The 21,484-nt window shown below is 33.9% G+C and overlaps 2 protein-coding genes and 1 pseudogene across 2 annotated transcripts; 1 reads left to right on the top strand and 2 right to left on the bottom strand.

Moving 5' to 3' along the window:
* Positions 1 to 4,786: 4,786 nt before the first annotated feature.
* Positions 4,787 to 5,125, top strand: LOC118031262 (uncharacterized). The gene has a single exon (XM_073412224.1). It carries the CDS (start codon positions 4,787 to 4,789, stop codon positions 5,123 to 5,125), a length of 339 nt encoding a protein of 112 aa, XP_073268325.1.
* A 1,045-nt stretch (positions 5,126 to 6,170) lies between these two features.
* On the bottom strand, positions 6,171 to 7,697 carry LOC118031242 (probable serine/threonine-protein kinase PBL23). The gene is made up of 5 exons (XM_073412223.1): positions 7,682 to 7,697; positions 7,450 to 7,592; positions 7,165 to 7,354; positions 6,607 to 6,998; positions 6,171 to 6,452 (listed from the first exon to the last, which is right to left on the bottom strand). Exons 1-5 carry the CDS (start codon positions 7,695 to 7,697, stop codon positions 6,171 to 6,173), a joined length of 1,023 nt encoding a protein of 340 aa, XP_073268324.1.
* An 8,157-nt stretch (positions 7,698 to 15,854) lies between these two features.
* LOC118031243 (probable serine/threonine-protein kinase PBL23) lies at positions 15,855 to 17,622 on the bottom strand (annotated as a pseudogene).
* Between the last annotated feature and the right edge of the window lie 3,862 nt (positions 17,623 to 21,484).

Genomic DNA, 21,484 nt, shown 5'->3' with positions numbered 1-21,484 from the left:
CAATCTTTGACTTTGGACTTAGTGAAGTTAATTCCAAATAAAGACCTTTTCCATAAAAAATAAATAATTGCCATGTTGGTATGGATGTTTGGAAAGTAAGTTGAACTTGTTTCTTCATAAAACTTGTTTGATGGCAGAGCTTATAAATTATCTTAGAAAAATCATATATCTCTTATATAAAATCTTTTTCTACTGGAATTTGGTAAGTTAATAGGTTTTTAAGTCAGAAATCCAAAACAAGTTGAGTTTGCATCAAATAGACTTCTCTAACTCAAGATATTCAAGTCGAAATAGTCAAATATCAAAATTGATATAATACAAGACTTGTCTTTGAAGGCTGTGATTTCCATGATTTTTTTTCTCATCATATATGTATAGAAATATATGGATATTAGCATTCTAATGCCTCTAGAATCACTTCATTTTGACCTCTACAACTCATGTTTTGCATAAAATATTGATCGAATGTCAAATCTATCAATATTCGACACGGGTTGGAACATGGTCTAAATTTTATCTCCAAATTACTACCTTTTGAATCTTACATTCAAAAGCATCTTCAAAACGTAAAACAAAAAATATCAAGACATTTTATATATAAAACATGAGCAAAATACTAGGTAAATATGAGTAAAACTATTGAATAATATGGTTGCATCACAAAGGACTTGGATGACAAGGGATCTACAACAAGTTATGTATTTACTCTAATATAGAGGTTTATTTGTTGGAAGTCTCTTATTTAGTCTTTGGTTTCACTGTCTACTACTGAGTTATAATATATAAAGTGGTTAAGGTTACTAAGAAAGCCTCGTGGCTTATAGGTTTGGTCAAAGAACTGGGTATTTAACAAGGTAGAGTTCAACTACAATGTGATAGTCGTAGTGTTATTTACTTGGCAAAGAATCAAGTGTATCATACAAGAACCAAACACACAGATGAAGACTATTGTTATTATAGTAGACTAGTGCTTGAAATTGATTAATGTCTTCAGATATGAGATGTCTCAACCTATTATTCCAAGTGAACTTTTAAGAGGTGGATATTTTTCAAGGTGGATATTGTTGTAACTTGTGGCTTATAGGCAAATGTCGAAGTGGAGTGAAACGATGATATCTACCTCTCTAGGATTTATTCCTTGTTTTTCTATCAAGGACGATTAATAGGTTGGGGGTGCAGGGGCAATGCACCCGTGGTATGTTAAAGAACTATTATAAAAAATTAATTTATACTCCTTGGATAACGAGGATTTCTTGGGTGGTTTAGGGTTTACTATAAATACATATCATGTAACCATATTTCGATATAGTAAAAATAAAAGCTCCCTATTTTTATAGATGTTGGTCCATTGCCGAACCACGTTAAATCTTTTCTTTCTAGTTTCTCTCCAGTTGCAATATTCATTAATAATTGTTGTAGGTTTTTTCATGACACTAAAGATATAAAAAAAAAAATAGCAATTAGGAGAATAAAGATAAAAAAGAAAATACAAAATAAATTTTATTTTTTTATTGTAAGGTGAAACTAAAAAGAAAAATCAATTTAGCAAAAAAAAAATCAAAAGAATGAGGAACAAAACTAACATAAAAATAAAAATAAATTTTTGATTAAATGGTGAAATTGAAAAGAAAAATAACTTTAGCAAAAGCCAAAAAAAAAAAGAATGAGGTTGAAATTGATAAAAATAATATACCATGAATTTAGATTGAAGTATGAAATTGCAAGTAAATAAAGCTTCTACAAAAGGATCAAGAAAAAAACAGAACCAAGACAATGAAGACCAAATTCAAAAATATAATACCATATATTTAGATTGTAGGATGAAATTAAAACCAATAAATTTTTTTACAAAAGGACAATGAAAAATAATAGAAATCAAAAGAATAAGGACCAAATTAAAAAAATACATGTCAAATTAGAATTGATAGATAAAATTGAAAACAAATAAAAATTTTAGAAAATTAATAAAAACAAAAATTAGAAATAAAAAAAATAAAGATTGAATTTGAACTACTGTTGGTTAAATTTGCAAGTGCACAAATCGTAACAAGTAATAAAATGATGAGTAGAGTATCATCCCACGAAGATTTGTAAAAATTACTACTAATTACCAAAGTCTTTTAAATTATGATCTATTTGAGGAATCGAAGAAGATAGTTTATGAAACAAAAATTAATAATTAAAAACAAACAACCAATTGATTAAATATTAATGAATTCAATTGTACTGGTTCTAGGATTTCTGACTTACCGTAACTATGCCTATGTGAACTTTCTCGATTAAATTAATTACTCCTAATGTTGATAATTAGGTTTTCCTTATGTAAATATTAATCTCTCTCGAGCATCAATAAATTATTTCGACAAATAAATTTCATATATTCTACGAAAGTTCTGAACTTGTCGAAATTTATTAAGTACTGTAAAACCTGTAACGATTACAAAAGTTCTTAGGATATCTCTATCCTATAAATTTCTTACGGTATTTCAAACAATGGCTAAAACAATTATCACTTCTCAGCTTCAAATTGAATTCTTCATCATGCAGATGTTGGCCAAACACACGCAAGCATTACTCATAGAATGAAATACTCAACATCTTAATATAATAATTCAATCGAAGAAATTGTTCACATAATCATAGTAAGGTTACATCAAAAATCCCCGAATAAAAGTCTACTCCATAGTTAAATTAAAGATAAACAAACTTGATATGATGAACATCACTCAAAAGCAGAGAATTTCAGTCGAAAAGATAGGTGTCCTCCCGGTTTTCAATAGTTTTGCCTCTGCCACTCTTTTGTTCCCTTTGGTGCCGCCTCCTCTCTTTTTCTTTTCTATGTTGTAGGGTTTCTGTCTGTCTTCTCTCCTCCTTTTTCTTCTTTTATATTGTGGCTTTTCTACCCCTGTAGTAATGAGGAAGGTTTCCTTTTCTGCATTAAATTCTTTCCTACTCAGACATTGCGGGCCCGATTTGAGATAGAAAACGTGCGAATTCAAAGATCTCTATTTCTGGAGGAATTGTAGAGAATCAAATTTTCTTTCCAAAAAAACTGATCTTGCAATTTTTGGATGTCTGAGTGTTGAGATAAAGGTCATAAACCGAAACAGTCTTTGCAGTGCAGGAATTTCGGGCTGGTTCAATCCTTGTTTTTCAACTCGCTTTTTGGGCTTCGAAACAACAAAATAGAGTTATATGCCCATCATATGTTTTGTAGACCTTCATCTCAGCTATTTGAAAATGGTTACGAACATCTGGAACTAAATTGTATAGCTTATTAGTAGCACATAATGAATCACTGTTTAGTTTCACTGTCCGGCTCTGCCTGTTCAGTAACCTAAGATAAGAAAATACATTAATTTCCCACGAGGTCAATAGTTTAAAAATAGATTCAAAATTCTAATTGTCTTGTGCAACATATCCAAAATATTTAAAAATCAAGCATGAATAGCAGAAAATATACATGTTAAAAATTCCTTTATCAACTACCAAGAATAAAGAGAACCAATATGTCATTTTAGGAGGGGGAGAGAAAAGAAAAGAAAAAAACAACCCACTAGTGACAAACCAACCACCCAATGCTTTTAGGCTCAGCTTCATTAGTAAGAAGACATGATGGTATTTCCAACATCTTGGTGAAAGGGTATTTTTAGACACTGGAAGGCATTGCAAATGCTGTCCAAAGTGTGCGTGCCTCCCATGTGTCTAATTTTTTTTTAGCCACGTACCAAAATGCTCTTGAGTTACTAATATGGTAATAATGAAAAAAAATTGTTTGTAAGAAGACTAAAAAGCTCTTTGATATTAATTTTAAAATTTGAACTTTCAAAGATATTGTGGTCATTTTATTTATATTTTGATTTTTTTTATAATTTTTAAATTTGACCAAAAAAACCTTTTTAAAATTACCAAATTGTTCTTTAATACCAGTATTGTATTTTTTTTAAAGGACATTTTGATTTTCTTGCTGTGTTTTTAAAATGTAAAAAAACTTCCTGTCACCAATAATTAGTTTGATGTTTTGTGGTGTGAAAGGCAAAATTGTCATCGAGTGTTTTTGAATCGGCATAGACGGTGTTTTCCTATAGCTTCTTTTAATAACCATCCTATTATGAAATGTTGTGCCAGGGTATCCTGTTCCTTTACAAAAAGAAATGATTTCTGCCATTACACAGAAGGCACAAAATCAAAAGAAAGGAGGGTAATCAACACCACCTATGACCCCATACCTAAATTCCACTTCAAGTGATTTACTAGCAAGTTTGTGATACATGACTCCTTTCCTCTTCTCTTCTATCTGGCCAAGGAACGAGAAAAGGAGGATTAACCTAACAAATATGGCCAAGAAACCACATAGTATGGCATGGTTTGCCCTGCCAATGAGGTTTTAGTACAGAATAAGTAGATAAAGAATGCTTGACTAATTTTTACTGGCCATCATAATACTAGGTGCTTACATCCAACAAGTAATCAAAGGGGTTTAAAAAAATATCAAGTAAAGCATGCAGATACTTTCAATGCAATCACAGGATGAATGCGATGACTAATATCCCTATCAAAGGCGCCAATTATGCAAAATCTCACGCTGTCCACTTTAATTGAGAGGTTCAATGAGAGCTTTATAAACAAACACCAAAGATGAGAGAGAGATTCCCCAATCACACCCTCTCATTTTAATACTTTGACAAGGAAATAGGGCCACCACTTACTTCAACCAGAAGCCTCCATCAGACTACATATTATGCAATATAAAGCCAGCACCACTACCACCAAGCTCCCTGAGAAAATGGCTGCAACGGCTCCAGTTGCGATAGGCACACAAGGCACCGTAGGATCACTTGTGAGGAAAGAAATTGAGTATTTCTCAAAGTTTGAGATAGAGAAAACTACGAGTTCAAGGAAACCTCAAGGGCTGGTGGTTGACATAGCTTCCAGTAATGGTAAGTCAAGGCCTAGTTTCTGGTCCTTGACGATGAGCTGGCAAAGGAAGAAGCGAAGAGGCAGCAGTAGATTCTTTCCGAGTATCTGTTCTGCTGTGGAAGTTGCTGACAGCAATAGTCTCAGTGGTATTCCTGGGTTCGGTTATATAATCCTGAAAGATGATTTGAAGGATATGCAGGTTTAGACAATCGTACAAAGAGCTGCCATGCTCTCTGACTTCTCTAAGCTGGTATGTCAAGCCAATGGGCCATGCTTTTGCTGATCCTATAACTTCAGGTCCACAACTTCAATAGCACTTGATTCTCCTTGTCAGAATTAAACTATCTATCAGGCTTACTTTTGATAAGACTAGGAGAAGAACACGGGAACAACAAGTTGGTAAATTTCCTAGCATGTACCTGGTTAGAATTATGGTTTTTCATGCTTTCACAACTTTGCCTCATCCAGATATCACCTTCATGGATTAGCATCTCAGAGGTGATAATTATATCTGCAAAATGACACCCACAGGCTGACTTCTAAAAGAAATCAGATATTGTGTGTACCGGATTGGGAGGTTAACAATCATCACTCCTTCTTTGTTGATCGCCATGCCATTATATCATATGTTAACGGGCCTAGCTCATACCTTGAAAGTTCCGATTAAAATATCGCGAAGGACTGCAAATGGAATGCTGGCTCAAAACTTGCAGTGTGAAGTGTATATCTATGTAGAGTTAAGGTTTGTTGTTGTTTTTGCATAGAAGAAATTGGAGCATGTAGTTTTTAATTGAATGAGACTGATAAAGAATAGCAAACATTGATATTGTAAATTAAACGTAAACTCCTGAAATTCCATGGCCTGCATTTTTTTTCCTGCAGCAAAAACAGTCCATTTACGCATACGCATTTGTGAAATTGTTAGGAAAAATTGGTAAGAGGAGGGAAGCATGGTGGAATACATCTCTCTTCTATCGTGGTAGTCCCATTGACTTGTAGACTTAGAATACAATTCTTTCAAGACATACTTATACTAGTCTAAGACTAGAAGATAATCACATCAGTAATCTATGGCACACTTGCACCTAGAAGACATAAAAGGACTCTTCACAAAACTCACTTCTACATTTTTCTGAGCTTCAAAATTAACACCAACAGAAATACAGTATCAATGTTTAGGATCATATAAAAATGCATCAAACACCACAATATTGAAGTCCTAGAAGTAGCTTTTGGTTTCTGCAGGACATCTAAACTCCCAGCTCTTCCTTTGCATTTCCTCCTTTCACAGAGTCAACATGGTGAATGCTTTCGGTTGATGTCATTGTGACTTTTTTCTCATCAATTGGCGTGGCAAGATACTCAAGTGCCATTACAACATCAGCGATCAAAGGTCGTCTATCAGCTTCCTCTTGGATACACATGGCTGCAATTACAAGAGCTTGATATAGACTCTTTTTTGGGTATTTTCCTCCAAGCAACGGATCTGCAATTGCTGTAAATTGACTTCTGTCCTTCAATAGCGGCGCTGCCTGCAATATGAAAATGAGAATAAGAATCATGGTCTGCATTTCCAATCAGTCATTAAACCTCAATGTTTGCAGCTTATGCTCTATGCTATAACCTTGCCAGAAATGAAAGATGTAATCCTAACAAGTTAACTGGGAAAGAAAATCATCAACATACCCAATGAATTAGGTTCTGCTCTTCAGTTGGTCTTGACATGTCAATAACTCTCCTTCCTGAAATTATCTCCAGAAAAACAACACCGAAACTGTACACATCAGACATTTTTGTCAGCTGACCTGTCATTTGATATTCAGGAGCGCAGTAGCCATATGTACCCATCACCCTGGTAGACACATGTTCTTTTCCTCCTGTTGGACCCAACTTGGCAAGTCCAAAATCAGACAGCTTCGGATTGAAATCTTCATCTAATAAAATATTTGAAGCTTTGAAATCCCTGTAGATGATTTGAGGATCCGCAACATCATGCAAATACTCCAGCCCTTTTGCTGCTCCTGATGCTATTTTCATCCTAGTTGTCCAGTCCAAAGGCTCTTTTCCTGGACGTAAATCTGGAAAGCAGAAAATGTTTGCACACTAAGCACAAAATGTTTATACAGACAACGCAGATGGAAAAACTTTGGACCAAAGGCTAAATCAAGCCCGTGCTTGAGCTGCAACATGACACGTATACAGAACTTCTTGCCTAGGATTAAAAACAAAATTATATGGGCATACCAAGAAGGTGATTTTCCAAAGATCCACTGGCCATGAATTCATAAACTAGGAGTCTTTGATCACCATCAGCGCAGTAGCCAATCAGTTTGACAAGATTGGAGTGTTGAACCAAACTTAATGTAAGGACCTCAGAAAAGAATTCTCTGTTTCCTTGCAATCCATTCCTGTCAAGCTGCTTAACAGCAACAATCTGAAAAAAAACCAAGGAATGAAACAAAGGAATTGCATTACAATATGATCTAGGATAATATATAGGTTTGCATGTTCTTAAAATACATGTCTGACTTGATCGATGCTCCCAATGTATCCTTTGTACACCCTTCCAAATCCACCTTCTCCCACCAGGCAATGAGGATTGAATTTTTTGGTTGCAACAGCTAGTTCGCGAAAAGCGAAAACTTGAGAAATGTTCCTCCTTTTGCTTCTGTCTGCAACATTGATAACATGACCAAAATCGTTGGCAATTATCCATTACCAAAATCACAAAATTTAAATTTATTCCATGGACACACCTCACCTATTATACGAGACATGTTTCTTATGAAAGATAATGTTTTGCCTTGTTTGCCAAATCCCTTGTTGGTCCATGATGATCTACTTCCCTTAAAAGAACTCTTCTTTTTCAATCTAAAACACGAGAAAAGACTCATTTCCTTCCTCTCCTCCTGCTAATTTGCAAACCCTGTTGTGTATTTATGTATCTATACAAATACAAAGTTTCTTTTTAGGTACCTTGTTGGAGCTAAGATGATTCTATCTCACGATGAAATGGTATTTACGTATCCATTAACTATATAGGAATTGAGTTCTTCTGGTAACAGCATTGTTAGCTTTTTCTGTAAACTTTAGCAGCAGAACCATTGGATTTGAAATTGTTAGCTAGTCTAGCTGTCAGCGTCTTGCTTCCAACTAGTAATTAGCTTTCTCTGTTTAGCAAAAACAGGGGCAAAGACTTGTTCTGGTTAACTCACTTTTAATATATTCCCTCCTATAATTAGCATTTTCCATGGCTTAAGATAAATGCTGACAGGGAGGTCTCCACTATAACCACGATCGTAATCCTTTTTCCACAGGATTGGATTCCATTAACAAAAACACACAAGAAGATATAGATAAGTCTGGCTGATCGTGTAGCCGCTCACACTAATTATATATAGGATCCACAATAGAGTGATTGTATGACTCACCATTTCGCAAGTGTTGACTCATAAAGAGCCCGTTTTTTACGCACATCTTGGAGCATCTGTTTTAAATTGAAGGAATAGAATGAGATCGATGAAGAATAGCCAACACGTACATCTTAAGGGGAATTGAATGAACATAGATATTCTGATTTTCGGAACAAAAAACACTCCTATGATTTCGACTACTTGCAGTGAAAACATTGCTTGCAGATAATTTGGATCTTAAAAGGCAAGAAAAGCAATAAGTAGATGGAATATAGCTTGACAAATCTGAGAAATACAGAAACAATGTGGGCTGTAAAATATAGTTAAGGGGTAATTTACACGTCTCAGACACCTGGAAATCTAGATGGAGCTTTTCATTTCTGCAGGTAATCTTAAGGATGTGTTACAAACCATATCATGAGCTTTAAATTAAACCCATTTCAGTTTTTCTTCCATCAGCAGCTACATTATCAAATGTTTTTTCCACCAAAAGACTCGGCCGTCTTCGTTCCTCTCCATACTAACGAGTAGACATGATATTTTTCTTAAGAATGGCCAGATGGAGAGAATGCGAGAGCAATTGACACTACGATCACGACCCAAATCCTGGGTACATGATCGGCAAGCAAGAACGGTGTCGTAAGAACACCTAATCTATGCTAAGTCTCATACATATCATGAAACAAATTATATAAATATTTCACAACATTTAAATATCCTTCAAAACATTATATTCTTCAAAACCATTAAAATTAAATAACACTTCAAAAGAATTCTCTATAGAAATATGAGAGTGGTGATAATTTCTACTTCATTTTTATTCAATATTCTTTCACTGTTTAAATACAAATGAGTGCAAATAATTTGTTATATCAGATAAGGATAAAAAGATAAAAAGCTATTTTAAATTCTTGTTGCTTGATAATAGGAGGATTTGTGCGTATTGGTTGGTTATAAGCTGCAACAATCAACTTGTTTTGAGTGAATTAATGATATCCTTCACACCCCCGGAAAGATGGTGTTTCCATTGGAGATATCAATCTTGGAAAGAAGAAGAGAGAGACGTTGTCTGGATAAAGGCTTTGTGAGGGCATTAGCAAACTAGTCAGCAGTAGCAACATGAGAGACATAAAGAGAGACGTGAGCCATTTTGTTACGAACAAAATGAAAACCAATAACAATATGTTTCTTGCAAGAGTGGAATACTAGGTTGGCACAAACATAGTTGGCACCAATGTTATCACAATATATAACCGGGGTGCAAGGGAGAGAAAAATTGAGTTCAGCAAGAAGGGATTGAACCCATGCAAGTTCTGCCATTGTGGTTGCAATGGCTCGATACTCAACTTCTGTTAAAGATCTTGCAACAAACTATTGTTTCCAGGAACTCCACGAGACAAGATTACCACCAAGAAAAATCATATAAACAATGGTGGAAGTACAGTTATTTAGATTTCCAGCCCAATTGGCGTCAGAGAATGCATATATATAAAGAGGGATTGCGGTGTCAGTAAAGATGAAGACCATGAAAAATTATGCCCTTAAGATAACACAACAAACATTTAGTTGCAATCTAGTGGGATTTGGAGGGGCGGTGCATGAATTGAGATAACTTGTTGACATCAAAAAAGATATTTGAGTAAGTAAGATTAAGGTATTGTAATGCCCCAATGACATTACAATATTTAGTGGCATTGGTAGCAGGTGAACCATCATTGAGAACAAAGGAGCCCATGGTAAGGAGAGGAGTTCTAACCTCCTTAGCACCATCCATGCGAGTGCGGACCAAGAGATCACAAATATACTTGTGTTAAGAAAGAAATAGACCTAATGATGTTAAAGGCACTTCAACACTAAGGAAGTAATGGAAAGAGCCGAGATCTTTGACTGAGAATTTAGTTAAGATGACATCGATGAATCTAAAGATTGAAAAAGGATCAGAGACTGCATTTGTAAAACCATAAGAGAGCAAAAAGGAGCGAAGCTCATAATACCATGCCTAGGGGCTTGTTTGAAACCGTAAAGAGCTTTACAAAGCTAGTAGACATGGGTGGGAAATTATGAATTAATAAATCTTGGATGTTGAAGCATAAAAACTGCTTTAGAGAGTGTATCATGAAGAAATGCGTTATTGACATCAAGTTGACGAAATGGCTAGCCATTTGTAACAACAAGGCGAAGGGCAATGCTAATGTTGTGGGCTTGACAACCGGACTGAAAGTTTCTTTGTAATCAATGCCTAGTCATTAGTGAAAACCTTTCGCAACCAAACGTGCTTTGTAATGATCAATTATGCCATTTGAGTTTCACTTGATCTGAAAAACCCATTTATAGCTAACCAAGTTTGGAGATGAAATTAGAGGTACAAGGTCCCATATTCCATTAAAAAGTAAGGCATTGAACTCATCTGACATGGTAACTCACCAATTTGGGTCATAAAGGGTCTGCGAAGCACATGTGGGTTCTAGAGAGGCAGGGAGGCCATGTTTGGAGGTGGCATGCAGTTGACTGTTTGGTTTAACAATACCATGTTGGGAGCGAGTAAGCATGGGGTTTGTCCAAGGGGCTAGAGATGAACTAGTGATTGGGGCCGATGTATTTGGAGAAGAGGAAGTTAGAAGGATGGTAGAAAGAGCCACAGTTGTAGCAACTTCAAAGCCCAAATAAGATGACATGGACGATGACCGTGGAGTTGGGCATGGGGCTATGGAGGGCATCGAGATGGTGGGTGGTGCATAGAGCCAGGGATGAGTGGCATGGTTGTCACGACCCGAATCCCGGATCCGTGACCGGCAACGTAGGAGCGGTGTCGAAAGGACACCTCACCTACGCTAAGCCTCAGAACAGACATATCAAAGAACAATTAAAAATACGCAGCGGCTCATAATATTCAGAAATATTATATTATTCAAATACTGATGAAACCGAAAGATAATTATTAAAACAAAAATAATAATTCATAATACTCATTACATTGTCAAAATCCAAATGTAATTAAAACAAGGTAACAATGGAGCGTCTAAGACATCAAATCAAAACTGAAAGGAAAGCCTTGCGAACAAGCAAGGCATACCGACCAGAACTGAAGAAGCGGAAACACTCAACAAAGTTCCAGAAACTAAGAACCTGAAATAATATTAAAAATGAGGGTGAGTTCAACCAACTCAGTGAGGGGAATAACATTTAATACACATTTCATATATTTCAGATATTATTTGCAAGATGATTTATCTTGATATGCATATACATATACATATACATATACATATACTTACTAAACATATTATCATAACGTAGTGGATTACATGTCAGAGAACAGATGACACCCGAAGGTGACCAGATGACACCCGAAGGTGACCAGATGACACCCGAAGGTGACCAGATGACACCCGCCGGTGACCACTGTGGGATGATCAATCACCACAGGCTGATGCCTCTCTCACCAGCTAGGTAACAGAATACTATGTGCACACAGGCTAACTATTCTCCGTTAGCATGGAGTTACTGACAAGTCCCATATCAAGGCATAATAGATATTCACATAATCATCAAAGAAGCGTATATCATATCAAATAGAATTTACTTTGATAGATTGCGAATGCAAATTCAAGAATAAATGAGTACTCGGAAAATAAAGCAACATATATAAATATTCAAGAAACTTACTAGTCGTACTCATTGTATAATCAACATACATATTTATTTATATTATATGCATATTAAAGATTATTCCACTCACCCGGAAAATACTGAACTAAAGGAATGTCAGGCAAAAGACCCGAAAATCCGATTAAGGATCGTTAAGAGAACCTACAATAAATATATGAAATGTACTCAAAAACAAATCAAACAAAAGATACAAATGCATAAAATAAACTGGGCTTAATCTCTCGAGTTTAGGGACTAAAACGACAATTTTCCAAAACAGGGACCAAAACGTAATTTTACCAAATTTGAGGACCGAATTGTAAATATATATATCCATACTGAAATTATCCATAATTCGTCCTTATCTTTGTCCAGAATCTTGAATTATGCCCCAAGGTCAAAATGTGATTTTATCAAAATATTAGGGGTCAAATCGTAATTTGTCAAATTGGAGGACCAAACTGAAAAATATTAATTATACTGGAATTTTGTCCTTAAATCATCCTCAGTTCTGTTCAGAACCTCAATTTATGCCCCAGGGACCAATCTGTAAAAGTTCCAAAGTTCGGGGACTAAACTGCAATTTCCACAAATTGAGGGACCAAACTGAATTTTCGTCATCTTCAACCTCAAACTCAGAATTTCAACAGATCACCTACTGTTATCCCTGATTTCTAACACAATTTCACCATTTAAACAAAATCATAACTCAAAATCATTATCCTTCAATTCAATCTCTCAAAATCAACTAATTAATCAAATACCCATAATAATCAACTCCTAACTTCAAATTAATTCATCAATTAACTCAAAATACAAACTTCAAAACTCTAAAAATTAATCAAAACCGAAATTAAACATATAAACACTTCAAACCATAAATCTTACCTTTTAAACTTATTTCCTCTACTTCTCTTCCTTTTCCCCTTATTTTCCCTTCTTTTCTCTTCTTCTTCTTCTTCCTCCCTTCTCTCTTACGTTTTGTTCTTCAAATTTTCAGATCCCTCTTTCTTTTTCTATTTATATTTATCAACTATTTATCCAATTACCATAATACCCCTTATTCAAATTTACTCACTCTTTAAGCCTCCAAGGGCTTTATTGTATTTTCCAACCAAAATATTACAATGGTGATGGAAGATAGGTCATCAAATGAAAAGGAAGGTATGAGGATGAAAGTGGATTTTTGTTCAGTTGAGAGAAATGGAAAGACTGATTCATGGAAGACCACACGACGGGATATAAAAAGAAGCTTTGTGGAGGGATCAAAACACACTTGTAGGCACTTTGGTTTAGAAAGTAGCCAAGAAAGATACAGGGGCGAGTGCAAGGTTCAAACTTGTGATGATTGTACAAACGTAACCAAGGGAAGCAAAGACAACAAAAAAAATAGAGTTTAGAACATCACCATAAAGGGCTTGAAAGGGGAAACGATGGCTGAGAATAGGTGTGGGAAGATGATTGATGAGGTAGGTGGCAGTTTGAAAAAGCATGGGACCAAAACTTAAGAGGGAGACCGAATTAATGAAGAAGTGTGAGACTGATTTCAACTATATGGCGATAACGACATTCGACAGTGCCATTATAGGGGTATGAGGTGGCATCATTAGATGAAAGATGCCAAAGGTGGCAAAAAAAGGTTTGAGTTTTTGAAACTCGCCCCCACCATCCGAATAAATGGAAATGATTGTTGTTTTGAATTAGTTTTCCACAAGAATCTTGAAGGTGGGAAAAATAGTGAACACATCATATTTGTATTTAATAGGATAGAGCCAAATATATTTAGTGAAATGATCCATAAAAATAACAAAGTATTTATTTTGATCAATGAAGTCAACAGGAGCAGGGCCTCAAGCATCAGTGTAATGAGTTCAAGAGGACTATGACTCTTAAAGGATGACACTATAAATGGAAGCTTATAAATTTTATTGCATTGAGAAGATGAGCACAACATTGAACACACAGGTGTAGACGAGATAGGTAAAGAAAAAGTCTTGAGAAGTGACTAAAGAGTGCAAGAAGAAGGATGACCGAGACATTTATTCCATTTATGTACTGAATCTTTAACACCAACCATAGCAAAGAGTTAAACATGAATAGTATGTGGCCATTCATAAATGTCATTTATATTCAAGCCGCAAAGAAATGTATGCCTCATGTATAAGTCCTTTACAAAAAAATAAGAGGGGAAAAATTCAATGGAGGTTAGATGTTGTTTGCAAAACTAAGAGATAAATATAAGATTTTTTTTAATTGAAGGAACATAGAGGACATTGGATAGAGTGAAAGGAGAGAGGGTAGTGGAACGAAAATGAGAAATACACAAACATGTATCATCACCAATGAGTATAGAATCAGGTCCATCATAGGAGGAGTGAAGTGAAAGGTTGTAAAGATTGGAGGTGACATGATTTGTGGCAGCTGAATCCATAAGCCAAGGCTGCCCAAGGGCAGTAACAGTGGTGGTGTAGTAAGCAGTGGGTGATGGATCATGGAGACCTTTGGCATGTGGGCATTGTTTGGCACTATGGCCTTGCTGGACACAGAACTAACAAAAACCTCTATAACCACACCGTTGAGAGTTTCCACGAAGTAAGGACCAATGGGAATTTTGATGGGGAGAAAAGGGCTGACAAGAAGATGACCATGGGGATTGGGGAAAATATTGATGTTGAGAAACAACCTTGCGAGTAGACGACCAAGTGGATTGATGTCCACGATTAGAATTATAGGAGTGGCACTGAGTAGTGTTGGTATAGAGGACTAATGGAGTTGTGCGAGAATCCTCTCATTTCTGATATGTCTTGTATTTAATCAGCTTATCATGAAGTTCTTCATAAGAGCTTGGGAGGTCCCAAGCAAGGATGCCTGCAGTAAGTTCCTTAAAGTCGTGACCAACACTATTAAGAATGACAATAGTGATATCATTGTCAAAAACACAAGTGTTGATGAATGCTAATTCATCAACAATGGTTTTAATAGAACAAAGATATCCACTGAGAGAGGAGGAGTCATGAGGATGAACAAGATGTTCCTTAAGACTCATGATGCGTGAGATCAGCCAACATAGAGACGAGTAAGCTTGTCCCACGCATCTTTTGAAGTTGAAGCAGATGCAATGAGAGGAGCAATAAAGTCAGAGACGAAAATGCAGATGGCATGTAGCAAAAGCTTAAATTGACGCATCCATAGAGAAAAGTTGGCCGACAACAACTAGCCAACTGGGCGATTGGTTCAACCAACCGGTTGATCAGGATTTCCAAAATCGTGATCTGTAAATCTTCAAATTTGTAAATTTCACAATAATATAATCTGTTCTTCAACAACCCATAATCTCATACATCAAATTAGTTTGTTTAAAGTCAACTAACACCTTAAAACATCAATTCAATCCTTTAAATGATTCTATCATTAAAACAATATAAAAACCGTAAGAACATCTTAAAATCTGTCATAATCAATCCTTAATCGAAAATAACAAAAAAGAAAAAAATTATCTACTTGTTTAATTCTTGAACCAAAAACTTAAATTCAAAACTAAAATCCCTTATAAATATGAGTGGAAAGTCACGGTAAGGGGGAGAAATTGAGGAAAGAGAGAAAATAATGCTCTTAACAAGTTTTTCTAAATACCTAGGTTAGTTAATTTGGTTTTGGACCGAATCTAGAGTTTAAATTGGGTCAAGAATATGGCTCTTACAGTGTTTGAAGGAGAAAATGTGGAGAACATCTTTTCTAATGTTTTCCAAACTAAAGAACAGCTTAATTTGGAAAACTAGAAAACACGTGTTCCAAATAAAAAAATTCCACATTTGAAAAAAACTCCATATTCTCTCTTCTTTTTTCTGCATAATTGGAGTATAATTTAGCCTCTCACACTTCCTTCACATTTCCTCCTGTCACAGAGTCGACATAATGGATGTTTTCTGTTGATATTACTGTAGGTTTTTTCTCCTCAAGTGGAGTGGCAAGAAACTCAAGTGCAGTTACAACATCAGCCATAAAAGGTCTGGTATCAGCTTATTCTTGGAGACACATTGCTGCAATTGCAAGAGCTTGGTATATACACTTTTGTGGGTAGTTTCCTTCAAGCACTGGATCTGCCATCTTTGTAAATTGAATTCTATCCTTAAACAGTGGCCCTGCCTGCAATATAGAAATCAGAATCGATATTAAGGTATACACTTCTAATTACTCTGGAATTAAGGATATAATCCTAACAACTTCATTGAAGGAGAAAAAACATCGGCATACCCAATGAAGTAGGTTCTGCTCCTCTTTTGGTCTTGACGGGTCAACAACTCTCCTTCCTGAAATTATCTCCAGGAAAATTAACAACACCGAAACTGTAGACATCAGACTTTGTTGTCAGCTGACCTGTTCGTTGATATTCAGGGAGCACAGTAGCCATACGTACCCATCACCCTTGTAGATACATGATCCTTTCCTTCAGTTGGACCTAACATAGCAAGCCCGAAATCAGAGAGCTTCGGATGGAAACATTCATCTAATAATATGTTTGAAGCTTTGAAATCTCGATAGATGATTTGAGGATCGGCAGTATCGTGCAAATATTCCAATCCTTTTGCTGCTCCTGATGCTATTTTCATCCTAGTAGTCCAGTCCAAAGGTTTTCTTTCTGGAGATAACGCTGGAAATCAGAAAATGTTAGCACACTGAACAAAAAATCTGTAAAGAGACGATGTAGTGGTAAACCTTCGGACCTAAAGCTAAATCAAGGCATGACAAGTAAACAAACAAAATTCGTAAACTTGTTGCCTAGGGTACAAAAACAAGAATTATGTGGGCATACCAAGAAGGTGAGTTTCCAAGCTTCGTTGGGCATGAATTCATAAACTAAGAGTCTTTGATATCATCTTCTACACAGTAGCCAATCAATTTGACAAGATTTGGATGTTGAACAATACTTAATGTAATGATCTCTGAAAAGAATTCTTTGTTTCCTTGCCTTCCATTACTGTCAAGTTGCTTAACACCAACATGCTGAAAAAGAGAGAATGAAGCAAACCAATTGCATTACAAGATGATCTGGGATGACGAATATGACGCTGTGGGCATGCACACATAGCACAAGACTCACCTGATCGATGCTCTCAATGTATCATCCTTTTAAAACCTTTCCAAATCCACCTTCTCCAACCGAACAAGAAGGATTGAAGTTGTCAGTCGTAACAGCTAGTTCCTGATATGTGAAAACTCTAAGATTATTCTTCCTTTTACTGCTGCCTGCAACAACATTGATTGATCACAGCACTATAATGATAAGCGTTTAAGTGTGTGTTACCAAAATCACAAATTTGAAAATTTTTTATTGCATTAATGTCAAACCTATTTTCCATTATATGTTCTTCCAGAAGGAAATCGTTCTTCTTTGTTTGTCAGATGTCTTGTTGCTGCCTGATGTGCGATCCACAGCACGAGAAAAGATTCATTTTCTTCCCTCTCCTCATACTAATTTGCAAAACCCTTCTGCATAAACTCTACAATTCAAGTTTTTTTTGTGTGTGCTAAATTCCCTTGTTGAAGACAGGATTTACTTGAATTCCATCACAAAAAGCTTATTTGGACCCTGAAAATTGTTGGTCTCCTGAAATCTAGTTTTCTTTCCTTTTGCTTCCATCTTTGTTTAGTAAAAACAGCTGCTTAATTAACTGTCTTTTAAACAATTACCTCCTAGTTCCTATAATTAGTAATATCCACGTCTAAGAAAAATTCTGACCAGGCCATCACTACGACCATGATCATGGTCTATTTGACTTAGCGCTGATTACTAGTCCGTTGCCTGCAGACAATTTTTTTTTTTTTTTTAATAACAAGCAACGGGTCTCCTGCTGCAGTAGAAGACCTATTGCCTAATTGTTTCTTTTCTAAGTTGACTAGAAAGTTTTTAGATCCTCAAAACTATTATTATTATTATTATTATTATTCCATTCAAAAGTGTGTTCGTATATAAATTGAAAATATTTTCTAGATAATATAGAATCTATTGGGGAATATCTTTTAAGTAGCCATGAATCAATAAAATATATTTGTGAAGATAAATTTAAGCTGAAAATATGAATAATTATTTTTTTATCAAATTTTAATATTTGCGTGGAGTTTTGGATATTTTTATTCTTTGTAATTTTATTTCTTGAAACAAAATTGTTTTATGTAGTTCTGATTCTACATAGTTTTAATTCACAGAAAATTAATTAAAATGTTTCGTTTGAAGATCAGCCTTGCTTGAGGGGTAATTGTGACTTCAAAAATAAAATAAATGTGTAACCATGCTAGAAAAAATAGATGGGGATTGTTAAGTTTTTTTTTTATTATTCATTTAATCACTAAAAAAAGATGGAATTCTATGCACTTATTTCTTTAATTTATGGAATACAATTTCAAGTTATAATCATAAGAAAATAATGGTACTTCTAACTGTTTTTGGATATTTTTTTTTCTTTTTTAATTACTGATATATATTTGGATATATTTACCGATAAAGGATATATTTGGATGTTTATGTAACTTATACGTTAATTCTATAAATAATATTAATCATAACGGATTTAGAGAATGAACAAACCTGAAGGGGAGTTCAAAGATTGACCTTGGCCTTATTAATCCCTTCAAAATCCCGAGTCCAGTGTTCATAAAGAGGAAGAAGAATCAATAAATCGGGAACTCATCTAGTTAATTCCCTGCTGAACTGGTTCAAGCGGAGAGATAAATGCTGCAAGGATATTGGAAGACTAAATAGAGAAGAATATAGAATTCTACCAGGCTGCATACCAGACAAGTAAAGGTGTGAAAGCTTAGGAATTCCATAAATCCCTTTGAAATGATGTGAAAGCTTACCAGACAAGTAAAGGTGTAAAGGTGTGAATGCTTAGCAACTTCTGCAAACTATCAGTCCACGAAATGGAGATTTGCAAGCAATGAAGGGATAATTCTAGAAAACATGCAACTAATCAAGGACTTGAGATTAGTACTGATTCACCATGGCAATTTACCATCAAAGTTGGTCCCCCGAAGTGGCATGGCCCAAACCCAACTGCATGTTCAAAGGAAATTTATGACATCTTTTTCATTGGCTTCACCCCAAATGAAAAAGTTATGTCATAGATGAATTTATATGACCAAATTATATCAAATAAATTTTGAAATATATTGTCAAATCAATTTGATTTCTTACCTTTAAAAAAAAATTAATATTATGAACAAAATTTCTTCATTTATTATGTTATGCAATTTATCATTTTAGGAAATAACAATCACATATTGAAATTGTTGTGCAATGGATTGCCAATGATTAATGAATCTAAATATATAAGTACATATAATTGCATGAGTTTATTAAATAACTTATGTTTCATAATATTTTATAAATTATTAATGGATTGCTCAATCTTAAGGCCTTCACTGTATGACTTTAGAAGAAACAATCATGGAAATAAATTACTTTGTTAATCCAATTTCTTAATATTTTATAAATTTTTATGGTTAACTTATGTTTTTACTTTTATCATGAGTTTCTTTTTATAATAAAAATTAAATCTTTATGTACGTTTTGACTTTAAAATAACGTTGCATTTTTTACTAGAAAACAACTAAATTAATTTTACCCTAAGTAAATACATAAAAAAAGAAAAAAAAAATGATTTGAATCAAAGAAGTTGGGGCGATGACAAGTTTGAGGTGTGTTTGGGCATGTCAAGTTTGTGTGCTTAGTGCTTTTATTATAGATATATTAAGAACTCTAAAACGCGTGGGGAATTTACTGTAGCACCTTTGGTTTTTTTTTTTTTCACCGTAACAGTTTTTTTTTTCTTTTTATTTTTGTTACATGTTTTTTTTTCTTTTTTTTCTTTTTTTTTTCCTGTTGCAGTTTTTTTCACTGTAGCTTTTTTTTTTTTTTTACTTTTGTTTCTTTTTTTTTGTTACATGTTTTTTTTCATTTTTTTTTTACCCAAAATTGACTTCTTTCTTTTTTTTTTCATTTTTTTTTCAAAATTATCTTTACTAATTTTTTTTAAATATTAAACTGGTTAAAAATTTAACTATGTAGTTTTTTTCTTTAAAACATTGTGGATTGCTATAATATTCTCATACATTGTTTTTTTTTTTTTTTATGATTTATTTATTCTTTTTTTCCAAAATGATCATTGTAGATTTTATTTTTCTTTATATTAAGTTGGTTGAGAATTTAGCTTTGTAGTTTTTTTTTAAAATAATATGGATAACTACAGTATTTCCCCTACATAGTTTTTGTTTTGCTATAGTGTTTCCCCATATATTTTTTAAAAAAATTATATTTATCGAATTTATTTTTTTAATATTGAGCTGAATGATAATCTAGCTTTAGCTTTCCCCACATGTTTTTTTTTTTATTTTTTTTATTTGTTTTTCTTTTTTAAAAAAATTGTCAATTTTTACATTTTTTTTTCAGAATTATTTTTGTTGATTTTATTTTTTTACTATTGAACTGGTTGAAAATTTAGTTTTTTTGTTTATTTCTTTAAAACACTGTAGCTTTCCCCACGTGTTTTTTTTTCCGCTTTTGTTTCCTTTTTTTTTACATGTTTTTTTTTCATTTATTTTACCCAAAATTGACTTTAAAAAAAATATATATAGTGTTTGTCGTTTTTTTTTATATTGATCTGGTTGAAAACTTAGCTTTGTAGCTTTTTTCAAAAAAAAAAAAAAACACCATGGATTACTACAATATTAGCTTTTTTTTTTCTTTTTAATTTTTTTAATGAATTTTTTTTGTTTGATTTAGTTTGTTAATGTTAAATTTTTTTATTTAGTTATCAGATTTTCATGATACGGATCTCGGGTTTGATGAGTTATTTTTTTTATTTAGTTTAGTTTGTTAAAGTTAATTTTCTTTCTATTGAATTATCAGACTTTCATACTTTCATGATACGTATCCTGGGCTTGACAGGTTAACTTGGTTTGATGGGTTAACCTAGTTAATTCTGAGTAAACCCGTCATTTTTTTTCTATTTAATTATCAAACTTTCATTACACGAATCCCAGGTTTTACGGGATAACCTGATTTAAAGGGTTAACCCAATTAATTCATTTTTTTTTCTTCATTAGTTTTTTCCTTTCTATTGATTTTTTTTCTTTGTTTTTTTTTTAATTAGTCTATTTAATTATCATATTTTTATGACATGACCTTATAGCTAGAGCCACATCCAATATTCTTGAATCCGGTGTTGCAATCAGGCTCACTTAAACTTGGGTCATGCAAGTTTAATTTTATTATTAATATTATAAATATTACTTTTAAGTCAAGCGTTATAGCCAAACCCAAGATTCTTGGGTATGGCCTTGCAAAAAAACCCAAGATTTTTAAATTTTTGTTTTTTTTTAATATTTTTATACAAAAAAAATGACCTGCGGCATTGCACGGGTACCAAAGCTAGTATAGTCTACACGACATCGGGCAATTGTGCATTGTCCTTCACTTAATATTATTAACTTATCTTTAAATA

This window comes from Populus alba, chromosome 11, assembly GCF_005239225.2.
Source record: "Populus alba chromosome 11, ASM523922v2, whole genome shotgun sequence".
NCBI classification, from domain to species: domain Eukaryota; kingdom Viridiplantae; phylum Streptophyta; class Magnoliopsida; order Malpighiales; family Salicaceae; genus Populus; species Populus alba.
This window is presented reverse-complemented; position numbering and strand designations above follow the sequence as displayed.